The sequence below is a fragment of the Kryptolebias marmoratus genome, linkage group LG16 (assembly GCF_001649575.2).
Source record: "Kryptolebias marmoratus isolate JLee-2015 linkage group LG16, ASM164957v2, whole genome shotgun sequence".
Classification (NCBI taxonomy): Eukaryota; Metazoa; Chordata; class Actinopteri; order Cyprinodontiformes; family Rivulidae; genus Kryptolebias; species Kryptolebias marmoratus.
Genome location: NC_051445.1, coordinates 15,778,889 through 15,804,162, shown reverse-complemented (window position 1 = coordinate 15,804,162; position 25,274 = coordinate 15,778,889). Strand labels below are relative to the sequence as shown.

General features: G+C 42.5%; 1 protein-coding gene across 11 annotated transcripts in view; it reads right to left on the bottom strand.

Annotated features, from left to right (window-relative positions):
* Window positions 1-25,274, bottom strand: part of ptprub (protein tyrosine phosphatase receptor type Ub) — a 231,398-nt gene that overhangs the window by 49,525 nt on the left and 156,599 nt on the right. For all 11 annotated transcript variants that reach the window (XM_037980238.1, XM_037980240.1, XM_037980239.1 and 8 more), the window contains 6 exons: window positions 22,096-22,389; window positions 11,472-11,789; window positions 8,011-8,120; window positions 3,643-3,844; window positions 385-487; window positions 27-300 (listed from right to left, as the gene is read on the bottom strand). In XM_037980238.1, the coding sequence (XP_037836166.1) occupies window positions 27-300; window positions 385-487; window positions 3,643-3,844; window positions 8,011-8,120; window positions 11,472-11,789; window positions 22,096-22,389 (1,301 nt within the window). The remainder of the gene's footprint in view (window positions 1-26; window positions 301-384; window positions 488-3,642; window positions 3,845-8,010; window positions 8,121-11,471; window positions 11,790-22,095; window positions 22,390-25,274) is intronic.

The window sequence follows — 25,274 nt, the reverse complement described above, 5'->3', positions numbered from 1 at the left end:
GGGGGGGTTAGAGTTTGGTCACTCACCCCTTTAAAGTTGCTCATAGCCTGGAAGTAGACGAGGTAGCTCTTGCGGGGGTCCAAAGGGCTGTTCCAGTAGCCGTTGTAGGTGTGGTTGTCCCCGACGGTGAAGGGGCTGGCCTCTGGCAGACTGCTGGGGGGCAGCTCGGCTGTGTAGTAGTGCGGCGTGCCTCGGGCCTGGGCCTCGCCGTGGGACATGGGCAACGGGAAACAGTCCTGAACGCCAAGCTCCCGCTTCACTTTCTTCACCGTCTCCTCCTCAACCACCACCTGGTAAGTGCTGGAGCGGACATGCGGGCTTTAATGAGCCACTTTTGGGATTAAAAAGAGTACGGCGTGCTGGTCTGAGGCGTTGTCTCCTCACCTGACGGGGGCTCCTCTGCCCTGTGCGGGGCGCAGCACCACGGTAATTGTGCTCTCCGTCTCGCTCAGCGGCGACGGCATGTCTCCATATTCAAACGTAGGAGCTGTGGACACATCGGATTCAAACATCAAAAGACCCCCCCCACACACACACACACACACTCGCAAATAACACATCCTGCTGTAGCCACCGCTCATTTAGGCAGCATTAATTGAGTTCAAACAGTACCTCCACATCTTTTTTCCCTCCATGTAAACAAGCTCAGCCTTAAAGTGTCAAATCAAACTGACCCGGTTTACTATTAGCATAAAGGCACGACATTTACAACAAAGCCAGTGCCCGCATTCTCACATTCCTTCCAGTTGTCTTCCACAAAACACCAATTAAAAGTCACCGGAGTGAACGGCTTGCTCGTTTGAAAGGATCTGGCTAAAGTCTCGCTCCTCCCCGGAGATGTTGTGGCGCGTTTCTCTTTAATATCAGCAGTCAATTAGCAAAGGAGAAGGGGAGCAAACTATTCACGGAGCACAGGTAATTATCATATTAAGACGTCGTTTGTTAATAGTGCAGCAGAAACGAGCTGACATCAATTAAAGCCTTAAAGAGAACCGGATGAAGCTTTTGTTGACGTCAAAAGGTCCGTGGCACTAAAAGACAGTTTGATCCCTGCTGTCAGGTCCGGAGACTGTCTGAGGGATGTTAGTGTATTAACCACTGCAACGCGCTCATCTGAATGTGCGTGCGTGCGCGCGCGTGCGGATGAGGAAATGTGTGCAGTCAGGTACTCTGCGGTGGGTGTTGTTCAAAGATGCTGACAGTAGTGGCTGTTGAAGGTGTTCAGTGTTTGCTGGCTGTCAGTGCAGATTTAGGAGATGCTCAGTGTAAGTGAATGCTCGGCACCGTGGGCTGGCGAAGGAGGAGGAGGAGGAGGAGGAGGATGATCTGCACAGACTTTTGCACTCTATCTGTGGTCTGGATTCGTGCCAGGAGTCTCTGTGATTTACAGCCAATAAGCTGCAATTGTGAACTTAATCTATAATTAAACAAACCGGGCGTGCCTGTAAAGAGATAGGAAATAAAAAAAAAAAGAAGACAGGTGTGTGTGTGTGTGTGTGTGTGTGTGAGGGAGAAAGAGCAGGAAAGGTCCTTCTGCATGTTCCTCTGAGGTGTAATCTCATCCCTTAACAAGTGAAAATGCATCATCAAAGAAAAGCAGCAACACAAAGGCTGAATTCCTATCACTGCTAATAAGCTCGGAGGCTCTTAGAAGTGACATTCTGCTCCCAACAATGTTCTGCATCCTCCTTTATACCGTAACACACGACAGCGTGCCCTCTGTGGCGCCTCTCTGCCTCCTATAAGTTAATTTATATCTAGAGGACTGTGAGGCAACAGTGTGCCACAAGTTTGGAGGAGCGATGAAAAATTGCTCCTATACTCTGGGAGCAGAAGTTTTGCCTTAGTGAAGGAGAAATGCTAAGGTCAAAAGAGAGAAATCCCCAAATCCTAATTATGGAACATGGTGGTTGAAATCTTAGTGTAGTACACACAGAGTGTGAATAAAAGATGGATGTTGCCCACTACATCTGAGACATGAAGCTAATGAGAAGGCGCTTTACAGATGGATACCACTGAGGGTCACCAGGGACTGCTTTCCACAGCGTTTCTGGCTCAGAAAGACTGATTTAAACAGGGCTGAAAAATCTCAATGGAAAAACTGCCAAAAATATTTATCAACAGTTATCCTGTTGTCATGGGTTAGTCATGCTGTCTGCTCGGTGTGCTGGTGGTCCTTATATCGTGGTCATTTCACGATAAATCCACAAAAACTGATGCGCTTGTCCAAAAGGGTTCAAGAATCATTCTCTCAATAGCGAAACGCTAAGGTACCCAAACACGGAGAGGTAAACTCGAGGCTTCAGAACGGCAGGTAACGGAGCAGAAGGTGAAGTCAGAGCTTCTATAGGTGCTTTAGGACCACAGGGGGGGGCCGGTTCACAGTCCTTAGAACCATTCAAGAAAGTTTGTTGGTTTTCGAACTGCACATATGGTCCCTATAACTACATTTATCAGCACTTTTTTTTTTTTTGCCCTTGCTTCAGGATAGGGACCTTCTTGGCTCAATAAGGACTCTCAGGTACCATAAGAGGATGTGAATGGTCCATACATAAACTTCCACTGGTTAGCTACGCAAACTGATTTGCTTCGCCTTCAGAGTCCGCACAGTTAAAGCTGCACTCACGTCGCTGAAGTGGAAGCAACAATTGTTGCCGCGGTCTGCTGTGACATGCTCCTCTTTGAACGTGTGCAGCACAAATTAGTCCGATCTGTAGTACGACTCCTACGACTCCTTCTCCTTGAATGTATGGAACGTTCTTTCAAAGATTGAACCTGAGAGCCACAACACACAGCTCCAACTGTGGAGTCCTCCATTATTGTTGGTGGCGAATGTCATGTGAATAAGTGTGCTGATTGTCCGCCAAGTGTTGCTCAATCACAGAGTTCACCTGGCAGTGCGAAAGCAAACACACTGGGCCTTATAAACCAAAGAGTCCTGAAAACTGTTTGGTCCAAAAACATCTTTTGTCCATCTTTTATTTACATTTTTTATTCGTCTTTTCATTGCATCGATGGCTCAGTTCTGTTCTACAACCTCAAATTTATATATATAAAAAAGCCACTGTATTGAAAGAATTAACAGCAATTCTTATATTTACTCAAACTTGATTTCATAGCAAACAGTCTGAAACCAGTATTTGTGGCACATTATCTCATCAGCCTTATTCACCTGTTTTTTTCAGCTCTATTAATACAATCAGGCCTGCAACTCATACTAAAATAATTGAAATGTTTAAACCTGCATCCCTTTGTGTTGTTGCCATTCATTCAGACAACACCTGATTTTGTATTTATGTCTAACAAGACCTAAAATTTAGAATTTAATTTAGCTGACAATAATAACGTATCCAAGCCCCTGCACAATAATTTGAAGCAGTATTTGTGAATTAAACTTTGCATTTTAGTGTTCGACAAACTTGTCCCAACAGTAACATCCTGCTAATAGCTAATAGCTGGTCATTGATGGCTCTTAAAGAAGTGTTATCTGAACAATAATTCATTTATCCAGCTAAGGCTTGCACTGTTGCCCTTTAGACACTCAAACTCTCATTCCAATAATATCCAATATTTTCTCATTTTCTTATTTTACAGAAAGCTTTTACGCCACAGCAGAAGCCACGACCAGCTGTCAAAGGCTACCTGAGATGTTGGTGGTGATTTCTGTAAGAGCCGTCTGGCCAAAGCCCTTGGCTGTCCGTGCTCGAACGGAGATCAGGTAAGTCGTTCCGGGGTGAAGGTTGGAGAACATGTGGTAGGTCTCGTTCCTGAGCTTGGACACTGTCCTCCTGGGTCCCGGGACGTTGATCCCTGGATCAGACGACTCAATACTCTGGTAACTGATCTGTTGGTAGGTGAACAAAAAAAAAAATCAACAAAAGAACGATCTTTGCTGTAACTATAACAACCAGTCACATTTTGGATTTGTTTGCAGATGTTGACAAATTTCAAGTGAAGTCATTAGCTTGGTCCACAAAATGCTCTACAGAAGTTCACCATGATGTCCTTAATTTAGAAATAAATCAGCCTATTAAATGTGTTTTTTAAATAGCGTAGAAAAGTTTGAAATTTGACATGAAAAACTGAATAACTGACCCTGACACTGTTAAGCCATGAGAATATGAGAAACCTCAGGTTTTTTTCAAAAGATATTGCAGGAGGTGATCGGTCGCCTGCATAAGTACCGAATTATTATGGCCAACAACTTTGGACACCGCACGGTAAAAAGCATACTCGTGTGTTTGAGTCAATATCTGCTAAGTGTTTATGAATTAAACGAGCACTTTTTACCACACACACACTAAAAAAGCTGTAAATGAGTATCCTTGAAAAGTAAAATCTTTCACAGTTTTTCCTCAAGAGGCTGTTTGCTATGAATGTACCTGCTGGAGAATTTCCACTTGTATTCTTTAAAATAGACAAGAGCTGAATGATGTGACCTCGCCGCAATCAGGGTGAGTACATTAGTATATACAGCCGAGATGGAGGAGATCCACTTAACTCCAAGGAATGAACTCTCTCAGACAGTCAATATGAAGTGTGTACGCTCACATCGCACACTAAAGATATCTCTCCAGCCGACTGTGAGGCTTTGCTGAATCGTAAGAAGACCCTAAAGAGACAGTTCAGATCTTCTGAAGTTGGCTTTTGTGAAAAGGTTATAAATAAGGTTGTACTTGTTGTAGATAGCTCTTTGAACAACCTCAGTTTGGAGAAACGGAGCTTATATATCTGCCGCCGCCATAAAAAAAGGCGGATGATAATGCGTCAGAGTCTGCGTCTTTCTGTCTGTTAGCAAAATATCACATGGACCATCAGACGGATTTGAATGAAACTCTCAGAAAGTAATCATCGGATGCGCATCGACGCTGACTGGAGTCGACCTGATTCAAGATGGCCACTACAGCAGACTAAAACGTGGCTCTAACTCAGTCAATTTTGCAGCTATTCCGCTAAAAATTAGTGCGGTAGTAGCTGAGAGCCATCCCCTAAACGTAATAAGAATGCTAGAGTTTTATTTCAAACTTTAGCATGCATAGCAGTGGATGGTATGCATTTCTTCAAAGAATGTTACTTTTTATTAGCAAGCAAGTTTGCTAAGAAGCTTAAGACCAAAGTTGACTGCTGCCGTCTTAAATCAACTCCAAATATCAAAAGATTTATAGCAGTTATTGCAAATGCAAATGTTCAAACATCTACAATGCCACCAGTTTCATATTCCATGGTTATTCTGGCAGGATATTTCTGCTGGAAGTGTTCCAGGCTGATACCACTATTGTTGCAAATGACCAATGAATTCTGTGTAAGAGTCAAAATTAATCTGTTTGTTTTTTTTTAAAATGAGGTACCTGCAACAGGTAGGATGTTAGCTGTTCATAACCTCTCCACAGAACCCCACTTCAAAACATCTGAACTAACACTACAATGCTTTTTTTTTCTTGCCTCCTTGTTATGAAGACAACAAAAATTATGATCCATTTAGTTACGGAGACAGGCAGCCGTGTTTCTGCTACCAAGACGTACTGTTCGGGAAAAATGGAGGACAAAGCAGAGAGCAGCGTGGACGCCTTGGAGGACAACATGATGCGGCCCAGGTAACTGACAATAGTTTGGCCTGGGAGGAATGAAAAGACTTTCTTCCAATCTACAGTTATAGATACACACACACACACACACACACACACACACACTCGACTTTATTTGTTAAACCAGAAATTCTGTTCAATCATCACTTTGACACGACTTTGCACAGGAGGTCAAGGAAAACAGTCCAAATGTTGGAACTGGTAGGCAGACTTTCTTATTGCTTACCACAGACAGAGGCTGTACAGTAAATACAAAATCATTATCCAGCTAAATGAAAGCCCTACAGCAAAAAACAAATGCATGTGAGTTATTGATTAATGGTGTCAGGGTCTATTTCAGTGGGACACGAGAAATGTTATGTCCAAGTCCTGTGCACAAGGTCAGAGAGTGGAGCCAACCTTTGCTGCTATTTTAGTGAATATAGGCTCAGCGAGCCATGCACTAAGAGGGGAAGTGGAGGATTTTTTTTTTTTGTGGTGATTAAGAACACACTGTACTGAATCGAGTTTGCACCAGCAATTCTAAAAACGTCACAGGAAACAGACAAAGAGACAAAAATACCTAAAAAAGAAAAACAACAACAAAAAAAAAGCGATTTCACTTTCTGAAAATAACAGATTTCTGTAGTAGTTGGGATGATTGTCTTGCACTGGTATGAAGTGTAAAGTGGAGCTGAATTTGCTGGCTGTTCAGTTTTGAGTATCTGAAGAAGGAGAACTTGTTCAACAACACGCCGCAGCTACTGCAGCAACCCCCAAATACTGCAATCACTCCGTTCCTTACAAGATATTAGACTTTTAGATTTTTTTTTTTTGTCCTCCACCGTCACAGGCGGTTATTTATATCTGCATGTCCATTAATGCACGATCGGTAGAAACTCGGTACCGGCTCCGCTTTAAGTGCGATGAAAGCGGGCCGATAAAGAGGGACTTAGCAGATGTCTCCTTTTCATCCGCTCACCTAAGCTTAAAGATGGGTTATCTTGTCAGGATTAGGTAGAATTAACACTTTATCTGTGGAGCAAAAGCCTCTAAATTGTTGAACACATCCCTTTATTCGGCAGCCGCGGGCTTTCCAATGTCACGTTTTTTACTGAAACTCGGAGGATAATTTTAAAAGAGTGGCCGTTTGAATTTCACGGACAAACTCGCCTTTTGTGGCGTTGCTGTTGATTAAACAGCGAACTCTGGCTGTAATCTTGTTACGAATCGCGGCCGGAGTTCATGGGGATTCAGTAAGTCAGAAGATGACCTCTGGCTGGGCACGAGACGCCTCATGGCTGCGTTGGTTTACTCAACTGTTTTTTGCTGCGAACGCTAACATTGTTCCCTTTCTGTGCACTTAGTGGACCTTCAATACCACCATGGTGGAATGCGTTTCCATGAGAGCGCTGCTGATTTACTACAGTTTGTGATTTTTAATTGATTTCCTGTTAACAAACACAAAGAGTGCAAATGCTTGATAAAAAATGCCTTGAATGTTGTTTTAGTGTAATTATCTGTGCTAACCTTGCGAGCAAACTACCGTAACTCTTGTGTGTCTATAGCAATCTGAAGGGATAATTCACATTTTAGAAGTGGGGTTTGTAAAAGTCTGACCTGTTGTAGACTGCGCTCCGAATGACCTCAGTTTACAGAAACAGAACTTCATTTTGATGAAACAGACAGGTTAATGACGAAGCAGAGCAGGGCTAAGACAAAAGTGGAATGCCGATGTCTTAAAACAACTCCAAACCTTTAAAAAAAAAAAAATCATGTTCCGGCTATTTTTAAGAACTTCCCATTACTGTCAATTTTAATTACTTGTTTGTTTGTTTGTTCCCCTCTGTCAGAATGATCTGATATTCCTGCCAGAAGTGTCCCAGGCTGCACCAGAAGTGTTACAACCGTCTAATGAAAGTCGATGGCAATGCAACAGTTTTTTAAATAACATCTGAATGAACCGTCATAAACTGTGTTCGATTTAAGTTCTTTTAAAATGGCAGCAAAGCCATTATCTTGGTAATCCGGTCCGAGTTAAACTTGATTTTTCCAAACTGAGTTTGTCCAAAGAGCTATCTACAACAAGTACGATGTTAATTGTTCCTAAACTTTCCACAGAGATCCACTACAAAAGATAAGAATTTATGGATCCCAAAGTCGAAGGCCGCTCAATATATTTCAGCCTGAAACAGACTGAAACAAAGGTAGAAGGTAGAACATTAACTATCAGAGGAGAAGCCCTTATTGCTTTGTATTACACAGCTAAGCTAATATGGACACTTTGGTGAAGTTTAAACTTCAGAAGGTAACAATATAGTCCTGTAGAACATTAAAATAATTGTCATTTTCATCAATCATGTTAAAAATGAAACGTCAAGCTTAAACCTGATGTGTTGCTCACCAAAGTGAACCGAGCTAACAGAGGTGTTTTCTGTGGGATTACCTCATACTGCGTGATTAGACCGTTGGGTTCGACAGGCTCCTCCCACTTCAGGAAGATCATGTCATCCAGTGGGGTGAAGGTGAGCGACTCGGGCGCTATGCCTCCAGGGACTAGGAGAAAGTGTCAGAGAAAACACTCGTTAGTGGAAAATTGAAACGCTGATCCGTCGGTGAGCTCGTCCCGTCAACATCACGGGAGTGATCGTCGCGATGCGGCGCACGGGTCGCTCACGGCGGGAAAAAAAAACAACACTGTATGTACAACACGCACACGCACGAAACAAGGTGAAAAATGATACGTTAACCCTGATTCATTTCACTCGTTTTCGTCGCAGTTTTCCAAGTCAGATCCATTTTTGCTGCACACAGTTGCAGGCCTGCTGTGTGGAGTAAGACTACAATGTGAGACTGAGGCCTGAGGCTAAAGAAAGAGCCAAACAGCTGAGCTGTCTCTTTGAATTCACTTAGTCTGGAGGACAAAGTTGCTTAGTAAGACTTTTACATAAAAAAAAAAAACCAAAAAAACAGTGCTCATTATTTGCATACTCTCTATTTTTATACACGTACATTCATCTTTATCTGGGCTGTAAAAAAAAAAAAAAAAAAACTCTTTGTAGTCTTATTTTCTGTTGATCTCCTTTCTTTGTGTCTGTATCTCTCTCTGAAAATCTTGTTTGTTTTGATTTTTTTTTTTTTTTTCACGACAGAATTGATTTCTGCCTCCAGCCACCGTGTAGATGATATGCTGCAGCGGGGGGGAAAAATAAGAGATAAGAAGCACAAAATCCTATCTTGGGGTTACCAGAGTATTCTCTTTGTAATGTTATTTTAATCTGAACATGAAAAAAACCCAAAACAAAACAAAAAAAAACCATTTGGTTTTGCTGACTCAGCCTCAAATCGGTCAGATGGTCACCCCCTCTGCTCTGATGTCTTGGGGCTGGCAGGAGTTTTACAGTAAATTTACCCAATATGAACAAAAAGTAATGAGGTTATGAAACTGTGTATTTTGACTGTTAATGATCCGTCTTCACAAAAACAGAACAAACAAAAATTCCTTGAAATCACAGCACATCACTTGTGACAGGAAGTCTTACATCTGGATGTTCTCCAGGTTTAAACTATTGAATTTTAACGCTACATTTTTCACATCTCACTCCGAAGATGTGAAAACAGCTGAACACATACTGTGAGAATAAAAAGGCAGGATTTCATTTGATGGAGAATTAAACACCTTCTGTCTTCATTTTGTTCAAACCACACACCAGAGTTTGTCCAACCAGTCTTCATGGGTTGTGTGGCATTCGACCGTGTTCCTCGGGGTACCCTGTGGGGGTTAAGTATGGGGTTGGGGGTCCGTTACTATGGTTCACATTGCCGGCTGTAAGTCGGACCTCTTCAGGGGGAGAGTTGGACTTCGCCAAGGCTGCCCGTTGTCACTGATTCTGTTCATAACTTTAATGGACAGAATATCTCGGTGCAGCCAGGGGATGGAGGGGGTCCGGTTCGATGACCTCAGGATTTCGTCTCTGCTATGTGCAGATGATGTGCTCCTGCTGGTGTCATCGTGCCTTTGTCTCCAGCTCTAACTGCAGTGGTTCGCAGCTGAGTGTGAAGCGGCTGGAATGAGGATCAGCACCCCCAAATCCGAGGCCGAGGTCCTAAGTCGGAAAAGGGTGGACTGCTCTCCCCGGGTTGGGAGTGAGGTGCTGCCTCGTGAGGAGGAGTTTAAGTATTTCGGGGTCTTTTTTACGAATGAGAGAAGAGTGGACTCGGAGTAGAGCCACTGCTCCTCTACATCGAGAGGAGCCAGTTGAGGTGGTTCGGGCATGTCCAACTGGGAGGAGACCCCAGACGAGAGCCAGGACACACTGGACAGACTACATCTGTTGGCTGGCCTGGGAACGCCTTGGAATCCTCCTGGAAGAGCTGGAAGAGGAGGCTGTGAAGAGAGACGTCTGGGCTTCCTGCTCAAGCTGCTGCCTCCATGACCTGACTCCAGAATAAGTGGCAGATAATGGATGGACGGATGGATGGATGGAAAAAGCTAAATAAGAGGCATTTATAGGCACTATAGTGGTGTATAAAAGCGTTTAATTCGCAGCGGTACACTGTTTGAAAATTAGAGCAGCCTGATTCAACAGTCTCACCTTCATCAAGGTGAAAATGTTTTTACTGAAACTGAAGCCGGGAGCCTCAGTTTGTTCTGATACTGAAGAAAACAACATTTCTGGTCTCATCTCATTGAGATAAAAATGTAACAGAGCAACACAAACATCTCTGTGTTCTTGATATCAAATAACCTGAATCAATACCAGAATAAAAAAGTAATGTTACGCCTTCAGAGAATCAAGTTTAGATTTATTTATTTATTTATTTTTTAAAGTGGAAGATAAATTCACGTTAGAGGCATCTTGAAGGCAATTTATATGTCAACCAATCAGCGTGAGAGGAGTTTTGTCAGCTGACTGCAGGCTGAAGTTCACACAGAGTCTCCTCTGACTGAAGCAGCATGAACGACTCTTTCTATGTCCTTTGGCTGAATTTAAATTTAAAAAGAGCTCTAATAATGATTTAAAATGATGTGATTAAGACAGAAAAGCAGGAATAAAATGTAGGAATGTTTTCACCAAATTTTTTTTTTTTTTTTTTTTTTTTTGGGGGGGGGGGCATAAAACTCTGATCAAAATTACATAGAAGTAATCTAGAGCAACATATGTAGATTTTTAAAAGGTTTCATAAAGATAATACTCTTAAGAGATGTGCAACTTGAAAACAGATTCCAAGTAAAATGGAGGCCAGATGAGCTGCTTTGTTCAAAAAGAATCTGCTGTGAGGAGAGAAGGAAGAAAGTTGTGAACCTGAAGCAGCAGATTCAATAACTGAGCTGTGATTGTACGAGGACAAAGAACACAGATGATGGGAAAAGGTTCACTCATCACTATACTGGGTGTAAATATAACTGCACACATTTAGAGATAATATTTTGGGACTTCACATTAAAAATATACCTGTGTCAACGTCTTTTGGGCAAAGATCTTACGTATAAGTACACATTATTCAGTCCATGTTGATGTGAATCTTTTTCATGTGAGTTAAATTTTAAACATATATGCTCAGATTTATGTCACCTGATTTCCAATTTCTAATGATTCTGAAGCATTTTTACTGTTGTAGTCTAATTGCTTGATTTATTTTTGGTTTTTTAATTATTCATTTGTATGCATAAATAGGAATTGAGAGGTTATGTTGACAAAATGAAAAAATATACAGCAATGATATAATATTTAAATGATCTGTACTGCGCGGGACTTTATGAGGGGCTTGTTTTTCAAAAAGTAAAGAAAATTATGAGTAAAACTGATAAATATACTCTTTTTAAATAGATTTTCTCAAGTTTCAAACTCTTTCCTTTGTCGTCTCTCACTTTTACCACCTCCGTCACCTCCACCTGAAACTTACTGTCCTCCTCCGTCTGAAAGGTGACCTCCCTGCCCTCCTTCTTCCCCTCTGGGTTTGCCAGCGACAGACGGACGTGGATGCTGTGGTACGGTGGCAGATCACGAAGCGTGAAGCGGGAGGCATTGTTTTCCACTGCCAGGCACTCGCGCACCGTGGTGTTGTGGCCGCCGCCCCCTCCCGCCATGGTATAGCGGTAGCACAGGGACACTGAGTAGGTGTGGCAGCGTGTCAGGTTGAACGCCAGGTTCTCCCACTGCAGGGCCAGCTGCCTGGACTGGATATCTGTGGCGATGAGGCCTCGCAGTGGACGCATAGGCTCTGTGAAGGAACATAGAGAAAACGAGTTGAAAGATGATGAATCAGAGGGGGAGGAAAAAAAGAAAAGAAAAGAAAAGAACAGAGAAGCGGCGACGAAACTCCAATAAACAAAAGTCCGAGGCTGAAACAAATGACAGATTTTCGACAGAACAGCTTGCAAATGATGGTGTACTTTTATTCCAGTACTACGCTGGCAGTTTTCGTAGCTGTTCCTCTCTTTCACAGAGGTCAGTTTGCTGCCAGCGCAGCACACACCCACATCCCCGATGGCAGAGCAGGAACTCATGCCAATTGCACTAATTAATAGGACAGGCTGAGTTAGTGTCGTTCTCCCACCAGTTCCCTCCTCTGCGCCGCTGCGCGACTTCACTCTCCAGTAGTTATAACTCTCCACCCTGAGGTTTAATCCCCCCCACCCTCGTCGACACCAAACTGCCAGTGCTACACAAGGACGTTCGCCTCCACTGGTCACTTTTACTGCCGGGTCAGAAGCGATGACCTGGCGCGTATTTTTAGAAGACGCCAAGTTAATTCTGGTCACCGACGAGTTAATCCGCGCTTTTTTTTCCATAAACGAACAGCTCTGTCTTTGATACCCCACCCCACCCGCTCCCCCCAAACCTCACTGAGAGACACAGAGCGCCTCTTATTTGCGAAGGGCACAGAGCGGCCAGTGTTCAGGAGGACGTCCGAGGCTGAGGAGAGGCAAAGTTAAGCCAAGGACATCCTCCTTATCAATGCAGGCATTTAACTGCGGCCATTATTAACCAAGTCAACGCCTTTCTGTCAAGCAACTTGCCACATAATCCAGTATATGACTTTATTTGTTTTACAGGTTGTTGTGAGTAATGGCGGCGGGGTGCAGGATATGACAGCAGAGATAAGGAGCGCAGGTAGACATCGGTGAAGTTTAAAGTCGCTGGCCACAGTTCTCACTGCAGCACAGATTAGCGCAGGGAATTTAAATAAAGCAGCTAATGCATCACTGAGAGGAGCCCAATACCTTACGACTAGAAATATCACAGGGAATAAATTTTTAAAGCAGGCTGTGCTTTCAACGCCACACGTGAACTTTCTTGTGTAAAACAGTTGTTTAACTCTCTTTTATTCCTCTGTCTCGGTATTATTATAATTTCCCCATCCACTTTTTCCCCATTGGCTGTGGTAGAGCTCTTGAAATTTTATGACACTTTCAATCTACACTAAGGGCCTTGGCACTCATCAGCCTTCTCTTTTAATTTGCTGTCAGGCATCTCGCACCAGATGAAAATATGAGCGGCACATTGATCTGAACCTCATCCGGACTAATGTGACGGTGGATGAATGAGTGGGCTCGGTAATCACAAAGTAAGAGACCGCGCCGCACCCAGTGAGAGATGTAAATGTACCATTGTTCATTGTCTTAATGGTGCAGTTGATAGTCTGCACAGTTTGAGAGCTAAATAAAGAGAGGCATTTAACTGCTGAGTTGATGAAGCACCACCAAAGAAGCCACAATGTGCTCATTATGGGCTTTCTCAAAGTGGACATTTGTGCCAACTCCTTCCCTTTTGCCTCGTCTTATTTGTCTGTATTCCACAGGCACTTGCTCTATAGCAGCCTGTGGCGAAAGTCCTGCAGCTGCCCTAATGTGGCCTAAGGCCTACATGAGAGACCTGGTGTGGGCTCTTATACCTGTGCAACATGTGGTAACGACGCTCAGCAATCAAACTTTAAAAGATGTGGCTGGCTTCTAGGCCATCTAGGAATGCTCTTATTCTTGTATCATTCTGGTACACCTATTACTGTAAGAGTTACTTTTGAGTGGTGGTTATAAATGTTGGGTTATCCGATGGTGGGACCATTTTCTAACCCAACAGAAGGCCAAATAACACTGTTTAATGCTTAAAGGCTGGCATAAAGATGTAAAAGTGGGGTGGAACATGTCTCCATTTCTATAGCTCAATCAGCCTGATCCTCTGCAGGGTCTCAGGTACTGATGTCCAGCGGTCATTGGGCGAGAGGACAGGTTGCTAGTCCATCAAAGAGCCACATAAAGTCAAACAAAACAGACAACCATTCACCCTGAGGACGATTTAGAGTGTGGGAGGAAACTGGAGCTCCAAGAAAGAAACAAATCTATGCATGCATGAGGAGTAAATGTAAACTCAATGTCAGAAGGTCCCAGCCTAAAGTCAAACTCAAGACAATCTTGCTGCAAGGCAACAATACTAACCAACTACATCACTGTTCAACCCCCACGCAATCACTAAATCCTAATATAATCAAACATGTTTGATGATTGATGAGGTGAGAAATTGCTTCCTTATGCAATAAGTCCTAAAAAAACAATGCAATAATTTCTGCATAGATTAAAATTACACCTAGCCACTGTAAAAATGTCATATTAAACTAAGCATTGCTTCCAGAAAATGGCCAAATTACATCCTACAGTAGTCACTTTAGCTCTATTAGTACGTGGGCAGCTAACAAATACTAAAACAACAGTCACTTTAACTGAAATTCTGCTAACACAGCAAAAAAAAGAGGTAATGCTAATGGAGAGAATGCTTTTACAGCCGTTGAAGTGAACATATGCCCAAACTGGCAGCTGGAAACAGCTGCAGGCAAAACCCTGGGAGTTGTGTCAGCAAGATGAGCAAACTTGATATCATTTTACTTTACATACGTACGCCACATGAGAATTATGTTTAAGCAAGGCTAAAAACGTTGTAAACGCAGCAGTAACAGGTGTTTTGATCTGCATCACTGAAATAATCAATCTTGAGGAGGTGAGTGTTTGGCTACATGAAAGCTGGGGGATAGTTTACCAAGTACAGTGTGTTGCTTTACTGCTGGCTACATAAAGATCTGACATCCGAACATAAACTGCCTTTAAGACCTCCGGGGCTGAAGCCTCTGCCTCGTGGTGACTGGGGCAGAGAATTGATATAAAACTTTAAACTCAACAATAAAACAAAGTAAACATGTATTTTGGTTTAAATCGTCTTGGCTGACGTTTTGATATAAGTGGAAGATCTAAATTTTTTGATAGATAACGGTGCACCTCGCTTAGGAAGTCTCACACACACACACACACACACACACACACACACACTAAGAAAAATGGTGAGTGCAACCAAGCAGCAGCAAAGAATGCTGTTTTCCAGAAACTTGTAGTTAGCAGCAGCAGACTTACAGAGGAGGACAAAATAAAGACAACATAGCTGAAACACACCTAGCTGTCACAAGATGCTAGATAAAAACAGAAAAAACTGTTTATCTTCACTGTGATAATGTACATATTTTTTTTAATTGGTTTTTAGGGGTGGGGGACGTGACAACCAGTTAGGTAGAACATTAATGTGGAAAACGTGTTTTTTTTTTTTTCTGTACTGATGTTTGTATTAATTTGGTCGATTAATGGCGACCATGACAAAGGTTCCTCCAGCAATGAGTGACCGCAAGGTTAACAATTTGGTAAAAACATAAAGAACAGTGTTTTTTTTTTTTTACTGGCAGAGGAGTGGCATAATTCTTTTAAGAAAAATATGCCAACATGAAGCCCACAGTAAACTGTTTAAGAAGCCCTAATTCTGGTTTAATGGTGATCTGATTTGGCCTTTACTCACTGACTGATTAGATGCAGCTTCAGCGCCTGTCAGCAACCACACCAAAAACACAAACACCAGAAACATATGGAAGTCTGGCTCGGAAAGGATGAAATAATAAATGACCTGCCAGGACGTGCAGAACGCCCTTGCTGCCCATGTGCCCATGTGCCCAGTTTTAACCAGGCTCCGGCGCTGTCTCCTTTTAACAGACCGAGAGGATTATCGGCAGGGGCTTTCCAGAGGGGTTCAGTGACCCAGCAGCAGGTGGAAGCCCATTAACATAGTTTGGGGACCACCTGCAGTACAAAAGCTTGCCTCTCCTTGGCGATTTACTTGAGGGGCTTCAAGCTGTGCTAATGCAGCGTGCTGATAATCACAGCAATGGCTCATCAAGCACACCTGGATGGCCATCAGAGCCAGGTGGAGATCGTGTTCACATTCACGGCCATTAGTTTTACAGCCTCCCACACCAGGACAGCTCGACTCTACGGATATGCATCTGTGTGTGTGTGTGTGTGTGTGAGAACCTGGCTGTCCAATATATTTGGGACAGAGGGAAACATTCGGCATGACTATGGAGGAGTGGGATTAGTCACGGTGGCAAGACACTGCTTCTGGACAGGAAAGCCACTTCTTCAAATATCCATTCTGTTCACTGGATAATTATCACCTCTTCAACATCGCCCCATCATCTAGATCCGTGTGTGTAAACCTAATCAGGTCAGCAGCAAAGGGAATGATCAGGATTTAGCAGCAGAGCGTGGGGTCAGCGGGGGTAGCGCAGACCAGATGGTTTGCTCTGTGCTTTAGCGCGGAGCTCCGGGACTCGCTTGGTGGTGAAAGTCTCCTTGAGGGTCAAGAAGGGTCAAATAAACAAGGTGGAGGAAGTTCACATTGCTGTAGCCTTCTGTTCCGGTGTCTAACACAGCATGTGTCATGTGTTAGTGCGGCTTCTCTGTCGTCCAGGACGCTTTTCTTTGTTAGCTGAAGACGTCGTGCTTTTCATCCATGGAGTTTTCTCAGATGTGCGGAGTTCCAAGCTTTTAAAACGTCAGTGAGTTGCTCCATTTAGACGAGCCGAACTCACATGCAAACCACTGCCCTTCCACTACCCTCCCTCTTTTTTCCAGCCGGCCCCACACTAGAGTTGAGTAGAGTAATTCAACGCTCCATTTTAAGTTTTGAAAAGCTGAAACCGATTTTCTCCTCTGTTTAAAGTCATTTCTTCTAGTTTGACATAAGTATATGTCTTCCTTCACCCCCCCCTTAAACTATCAATCTTCTTTATCCAAAACACAAACATTATGGTTCTCCAGATGAGACCCTTATCTTTAAAATGATGGTGAGTCTTGGGCTGAAGAGCGGGCTCTCCATGTGTCTTTGAAAAGCTTGTTTAGTTTTGCCTAAATGTAGAAACATTCCTTACTGAGCTGGACTCCATCCACCGCCCCGCCGAGCTGGAGTGTTTTATCCTTAGGGCAAACCAGCTTCTGTCTGAGAGTTCTACTTGGTCTGAAAAGCACCTTAACATCGTGTTTGGAGAGAAATCTTTTTGAGTTTCTCAGGATGTCGAGCCACATTTGGGATGACGGTATTTTTCAGTCTGTTCTTCTCTTCTGCTCACCTGTGAGAAGTTTCAGAACTCGGCACCTGAAACTCCGCACTTTTCAGCTTGAATGGAGACAGCTCCTCGGATGAGCGGCGAGAAACGACTTCAATAAGCAAGCAAAAAGAAAAAAAAAGTCCAGTTGCTTTGTTTAAAAAAAAACTTTTAAATGAACTGTCATTTAAAGTTTACAGTAAAAATAAAAATATTCAAGCCAAGCAGAGGTCAATCAGATGCAAGTGAACCAATGGTAAAATTTTAACTATCAGCTTTACAGCTATAAAAATACAAAAATATAAACATATATATATATATATATATATATATATATATATATATATATATATATATATATATATACATNTCAAGTGGTTTCTTTTATTTCATTCATTTTGTAAATGCCAATATTGTTGAAACTGTATATTTATATATTTTTTCATACAATAAATAAAAAATAATAGTTTCACCTTTTCACCCTCTGTATTAATCTGCATCTAAATGCGCTGTTGAGCCGCTCAGCAAACACAGCCATCTTACTTATCCCACACATGGCTGAACGAGCTAACACAGCAGCTGAAATGGAAATGAATCACGTAAAGTCTGAGTTTGGTGACTTTAACAAACCCCGATCGCAGCCACTGTAAAAGCTATTCCTGTCTGTTCTCGATCGCTTCAACTTCCCTTCCGCCGTTTCAGTCTACATCGACCCGAAACCCGTTTTCTGCCTTCAAAACACTCCGCCGTTTGATGCCAGAGAGAGACGGAGACAGAGACAGAGTGGGATTTTCTCCAGTTGTATGAAATACAAAGGAGCGCTCCTCCTCCCCTATCTGGTGCCGCAGGCTGTCAATCAGCTGTGTTTGACGGCCGAGAGGGGATTTCCCTCCTTATAAGAAAACAAACTAAGCCGGCTTTTTGGAAATTGTTTCACACGGTCGTGGCTTTGCTACCGAGAAATTGTTCTGAAACAACCGTTTGCAACAAGCTATGAGAATCAGCTTACAGTACGCACTGGTACAACAATCAGCCCGCCGCAGGCTAAGAGCTCCACTAATTACCTCGCTAACATCAGACTATCACGCTCCCAACGCTGCTTCACAAAGAGCAGAGCAACAGAAGACAACTAATATTTCCTGCAATAATTACACTTATTCAAACAATAATTCCATTTATTAGCTGTTTATCCTATATTTTTCTTGAGCTCCTTCATCTTGACGTACATTTGTTTAAAAACAAATTACCAGCTGGCTTTCTGGAGTTTTAGACTTTACATTTAATCTCAATACTTGTGTTTTAATTAAAATTTCAGCCTTGTTTGTTTTTTGATGTGTATTTGTGTGTCACAGTTTAAATATTCTACTATATTATCAGAGTTATATTGCAATGGGTTAAGCTGATGTTCAACAAAAATACTATAATTGTAGCAATGTGTGATGATATTCAAGTAACAGTAGTAAATAGAAGCAAATGAATCCGGTGATATGTTTTTAGATTTTTGTTTAAATGCCGTAAAAATGTGGAATTTTTGCTCAAGGTTGTCATCCAAACAGCCCGTACCTGTTTTAGTTCCTCATACCCACACAGTCCCTCCTCTTCCTCTCCCTCTCAGTGCCTTCTGTTATTATATATATATTTTTTGTTTTTATTTTATTGTGAATTTATCTGATGGTCCTCTGTTGGGAGCGGGTGTTCAGGCGAGGTCGGAGCGCTGTGAGCTCACTCACTGAGACTGATGAATGAGGTGTGTCTTTGGCTGTTGGGAGAGGAGAGGAGCTTTAATATGTCATTGGAGAGGAGGCCCGGAGAGGAGCGGGCTCGGAACATGTGTGAGGGATGGTGTGTGGCAGGAAGACACCGTTGGGTCGGGAGAAGAGCGATGACCAGGGAAAACGCGAATCTTGCCGTCTGCCTCGGGGTAACAGAAGCCTCCCTTTCCGCGCACCTGTGACCGTACCATGTACACAATGCAGATTCAGGCGGGGCTAACGACTGCCAGCATCTTCTCCGTGTATGAAGTATTTTTCATGCTCTGTGCTGCACATATAGTGGAAAATTAGCAGGAACGTAGCTGTGATGTATACCGTTATTCTCCTTGGGGGGGTTTGAACGGAGAAAGTTACACAAATGTGAGCAAAAGCACAAAATGTTCAACAAAATTTAAAGATGAAAAAATAAATCTGCAAATAGTTAACTGGGATGACAGTCGAGATGAAAACCATTTCTTAATTAATTTGACTTTTTTAATTCAACCTCTGGCGAGGTTAAATTTCCTGAAACTTTGTGAATTCTAGTAAAATTGACGGTTTGTTGAACAGAAATAAATTCAGGGGAGCTGTTTCCAAACCGGATGAGCTCGAACAGACACGGCAGGTTATTACTGACCATGTTTATATTACAACCTGGTCTACATTACTCTGAATATTTTTTTAAAAATTGACTTTTTCTGCTGCATTTGCCCAACCTTACAGTAAGATAACTGGAGGGTTTTGGAAATGAGAGATTTTTAAACACTTTGCTGTCGTTGATCAGCGGGGACGTGAGATGCAGAGGTTTTGGGAAACAGCGAGGAAGCAGCCGATTTTACTCACGCTTACGATTACTGTATGCCCTGAAAACCACAACGAAGCAATTACTGTTTGTTTTATGTCTATCTTACTTAATCTGGGTTCTGTAACTAATTAAACGTGTACTAAGATGGGTAATAACTGAGAGGCAATTGGAAGCAAACAAGCTAAAACTGTTTAGGGAGACTTTGGGCCAAGCTAAGATTATTACGCTTCTGTAGTTTTGTTCACACCATTTTGTATAAATGGAAAAAAAAAAAAAGCATTCATGCCCACATGACATCCTGCTTTGCTACAGTAATATTTGCTCCCATTTAAAGCCTTTGTTGGGTCTATAATCCCTAAATTGCAATATTGTTCTTCCATCAAACTCTTTGTTGTACCTCTTTGTTTTCCTCTTTTCTTGCAGCTTTTTTTTGCCTCTGGAGATTCAGACACGCACCGAAAACAAGTAGTGTGCTTTCCAAAAAGTTGGGAACTTTTAGCGAGACATCATATTGCAATGTAGAAATACATTGTACATGTCAGCATAACATGTCACCAAGATAAAAAGGTTTGATGTTTTTATAGCTTCACTGTTAGGGGTGCAGTGGCACGCCTAAGTCACGCTTTGGTACATACCTCGGTTTGAGGGTCCGTACAACAAGAAAAAGAAACAAATGCCAAATTGTACTTTTTTTGTTGTTTGGTTTTTCTTACATACAATAAGTCTCACAGAAGCAGAGACAAAAAAACAACAAACCATCGTTGTTAGTGGGGAGGATCTAAGGCAGCAGGTCATGAACAGCAAGGTAGGATTTGTCAACTTGTAAATTTACAATACAATAAAAAAGTCATACTCGCTGTTTTTTTTATTCAACCTGAACTGTAAAGAGTAACCCACGAACCATGTGTCTAACAGAAAGTTCCATAAACTCCAGAAAAGGTATGAGTAAATGTACAGTTACCCCCTCTAGTTAACATGATTAAAATGTTGTTTACATGACGAAGTCTTATTCCAAATAAGGTCTTCAGTTTATAGAACACTGATCTACTTCTCATCACCGGTGAATGTTAACCAGTCCGATCAACAATAAGTGGACAGATGGTGTTTGCTAATTTCAACAAACTTAACTTTCTTTTCATTTAAAAAAAACATTTTCACAGATTTCTGAATAATTTTTTTATTTTCTACACCCGTTATATCCAGTTTTCCTGAAAATGCTGCAGCAGGTGGGCCGTGCTTTCACACAGGAAGCTAACCTTTCGACACTGAAACACCAGAACCCCGGCTGGAAATATTCTAATAATCGCGTTAGAGCTGCTGTGGGTTAAAACTTGTCGACTTTTCTGCCGGTTGTTACCGCTGCACGGACCGCTCGAGTTTCCCGACGACAAATCGAGACGAAACTTCCCAGTCTCGAGTCTGTTCGTTCAACTCGCAAATTTCCATCTTCTGAAGTACGCACCCACCGACGACTCGGGCTCCGGGCTAGCTCCTGCAATCAGCCATCTGTTATCTTTTAAATAACCCTCAAACCAATAATACCATGCAAGCAGCAATTAAAAGTCTCGCTTTCCCACAGCTCTGGAGTTCAGAGAACATCCGTGATAACAAATGTGGCTTTTCTTATGAGATAAGTCCACACGGTGACTGAGTCAGAGTTTGTCTATCGGCTCCTCTCTGATTGAATTTTCAGCAGATTATCGAGACAGATTTGGCTTCATAATGAAAGAGTCTCATTATGTTACATAAGTTAGAGCGTGAGGCCGCGGGGCAGCGGTACATTGAGCTGAGGATCTTTATTAGAATGTCCTAATTACATGCAAAGGAGTCACATTTATGAGACATATTTATAGGCACGGGCCTGGACAATTAAATTTACTGAGCAGCTCTGTTGGTAAATGAGAATCATCTTATTCTCACTCCATCTGCAGCACCTGAGCAGCTCCTTCTTTTTGATTTTCCCTGCCACTTTGTCTCGAATGAGTCCTTGTTTTTGTTTTTTTTTAAAAAATACCATTGCCCAGTTTATAATAATACTAGTTCCTTTTTCTTCCCCAAGACCAGCACCTGATAAAACCCCCAAAAAGAAAACAATGGTTCTCCCATGAACCCTGCAAGATTCAGAGTGAAATACTGATGAGGCAGACGATAATCGATGTATTATTCATACTGAAGTTTCCTGTAGGTTTTTTTTTTTTTTTTGAGTTCTGAAGAACAACGAACCAAGGATACAAGAAGTGCACTTTGGTAAGTTCCACTGAATGTAGACATAACTTTTGTTTGCTTACAAGGAAATCCCCGGCAGGTGCCTTTAAAACAAACCTCATGCAATATAAATGAAAGCTGGGAGAAGGTTATGTTTTGAACTTGGGAAGACAGAAGCAGCCACTGCCCATGTTGATTTGCAAAAAAAAAAAAAAAAATACTTGAATCACCACCTGAATCCTCAGATGTTCAGGTCTACGGCTTTAAAATTGTTTTTTTTTTTTTAAAAAAAAAAAGGCACAAATTATAGAAAAAGAACTGGTGGAGAGTGACCGATGCTGTGGAACCTCACCTGCACACTTGGTTCTGCTCACAAGAGGAGGTCCGGGAGGCCCGGTCCCTCCTTCTCCGGGCCGAGTCAGCAGCACGCTGATGTGGTACTCGGTGTCCGGGTCCAGGTGCCACAGCTTATAGGTGACCATGTTGACGCCGTGCACCTCCGACCACGGGGACTGGCTGGCTCGGTACTCGATCTCCTTCCGGATGATGGGGCCGTCTCCCAGGATGGAGTTGGTGTTGAGCTGGATGATCAGGTAGGTGGAGCCGGCGCGCAGCAGCTGAGGCGGCGCGATGGGGGACGGAGGTACTGCCGGAGAGAAAGAAGCAGCCCTGGTTTGCAACGATCGTAACGTCACTTTTACGAAGCTGAAGTGTGGAGTGGCGGCAGCCGAGAGCCGTTCACAACACATACGTCCAAGAGCTTAACACATTTTCACATCATATGCACCCTTTTCTTTTAGGCCGTTAGTCATTAAAAGCATTTAGTGCTGGACGTTCTTGAGAGGTAAAACTCCATTCGTTAAACTAATCAGAACCCTTTTAGTTAAATTAAATGAGTTTCTAGAGACTCCAGGATGTGAGCAGGTCAAAATGTGTTCACACAGCTGATTAGTCATACCTCTAAGCGCAGGATTCTGAGCCCTGGCACATACGCTAGCAAAGAGGTGACTGAAGAGAACAGCTGTGCATCAAACGCAGTGAATGTGACAACTCCGTAAGTGCGTGATTAAGCGCCGCCCGTGCTCTCCCTCTACCTGTCCCCCCTCGCCGGATCGCCACGCTGAAACAGCGGGCCCCTGCATCACTGTCGGGCGAGGTTTTCAAACCGCGAATTCATTCAGGAGCCCGACGGTCAAATGTCACTTACAGGCAGATCAATTATAGCGTGAAATTGAGGAATGGGGGGGAAAGAAAAGGAACGAAGACAAAGCATGAGAAAAGATCAGAGGAAGATTTGCGGCCGTGACTAATCTTTCATTCCTGCAGAGCTGCCTCTGCTGCTTTTTTTATGTTTTTTTTTTTTTTTGCTCTGTGTGCTTTAAACATTAGCTGAACCCAACCTCTGCTCTGTTCTGGCTCCCCTGGCCTGCAGCGGCTCATCTTTAGGTTGGCTGCCTCCTTGCTAAAAGGGCAACGTCAAGCCACGAGGAAGCAGCCTGTGGGATTAAAGTTTAAACAACTCACTCAGTTTTCACCCCACAGTTTGTAAGATTCAAGCTGCAGTAAATAGCTTTTTTTTCTCTCTCTCTCTCTCTTATTAAGGTTGCAGATGCATAAGCACCCTTATCACTGTTTGCTTGTTATTCGTTGGTTTCTGTCACAAAACTTTGATTCAAATCTGCTCCTGCAGCTTAAGAAAAACCCATTAAAAGGAAGATATCAAAACATGCGACTCAGTGAGGAACAGTGTGTTATGGCGGAGATAAAATTAGCACAAAAACTGCAAAAAACATTTCTTTTGATCTTGGTTTTCTTTACACTTCTTATCCAGTTTATCCATCAGAATGTCGGACTTTTGCCAGCTCCAATTTTCGCTAAAGTAAATCTCAAATCACTACTGGGCTTTAGAGAAGAAAGTTGATGGCTGAATTCACATCCTTTAAAATTTCTTCCAGTTTTTTTGATGAAGAATCATTACATTATTTGGCTATGTTTCCATAGTTATCTGCAATCAGATTTCTACTTTAGGAAGATATGAATGCAACATTTCTTCAATGACTCATCTTTATTTGAAAAAATAGTGAAAAATCAACTTATTTTTTTACGACGAGTCATTAGAAGAGTTTCAGTGAGATTTCCGCACGTTTTCTGCGTCGCTAGAAGAATTAGACCAAACTCATTAGGAGAATGATGAGGCCCTTCTTAGCGGTGCAGCGGAGGAGAAAGGTATTTATTAGGTTCTTGTAAAGTCTATTAAGAAGCCGGAGTTACAGCCTGTTGACCTGAACATAACTTACAGCTGGTCATTACGTCCACATGTCGGGCTTTGCCTGAGAAAACGCTCTCCTGACTCGGAAACAGCAGGGGAAGCAGCAAACACAATGCCACTACGTTGACTTTTCACCAAAGCTGTGAGAAAGAGGGGTGCAGAGGGTGCCATAGTACCCAGGCATGCATGCGATACTTATGTTTACATTTAAATATGCTCATATTATTAAGTTGTATTATTGAGTTTTATATGCACGTACAAAATTATACAACTGCCTAAAATCCACAAACAAGTGGGCAGAATATAATTTTACGGATATTGTCTCCAGAGCCTATTTTTAACACCCATAGTCAGAGAAGACAACAGTAACAGGCAGGTTGCATTTCACTGCATTATATTCTTCACACGGGTGTTTAGGGTCATAACTGACACACATTCCCACAGCGACGGTGAGGACATTATGTTTCAGCTCATTCACTCATGGTTTGGTGTCTGATGACATTTAGGAGGGTTTAGTAAAAGTTTTGAGAAAGGAATTTGGCTCGTGCCGCAACGTACAGCTGTGGATGTACAAACAAGTAAAACAAACAAAAAATATGTTAAACTTTGAGCACAATGCTAACCATTGCATTCTGCCACCTGGTTATGCTGATATTGAGCCATTGTGTATATACAATATTAAATATATATATATATATATATATATAAACTTTTTCCGATTTGGCAGTTCCACTTTTCACGTCAAGCTCGGGTCCTCTCCCAGAGGCCAGGGAGCTTGAGGGTTCTCTTCAGTATCTTAGTTGTTCCTAGGACTGCGCTCTTCTGGACAGAGATCTCTGAGGTCGTTTCTGGGATCTGTTGGAGCTACTCTTCCAGTTTGGGGGTCACAGCACCGAGTGCTCTGATGACCACTGGTACCACTGAGGCCTCAAGTTCCCACAAGTTATAATTCATCTTTCAACCCTTTGTATTCCTCCATCTTCTCCTGCTTCTTTGTTCTGATGTTACAGTCTATCACCGCTGCCTTCTTCTAGCTTGTTGACTGTGACAAAATGTGCACACTTCTAATTTAACTGTTGGAGTGACATAAATGTCAGATTCATAATAGTTTGATGTGATTTTGGAGACACCACAGACAATCCTACTGCTGTCCTTGAATAATGGATGCTGCAACATGTAGGAAGTCCCTAAACTCCTTGTTTTACTTTTATTGTCGTGTTTACTCTGTTTCCCCATTTAGAACGACCCGCTCAGCTCCAGAC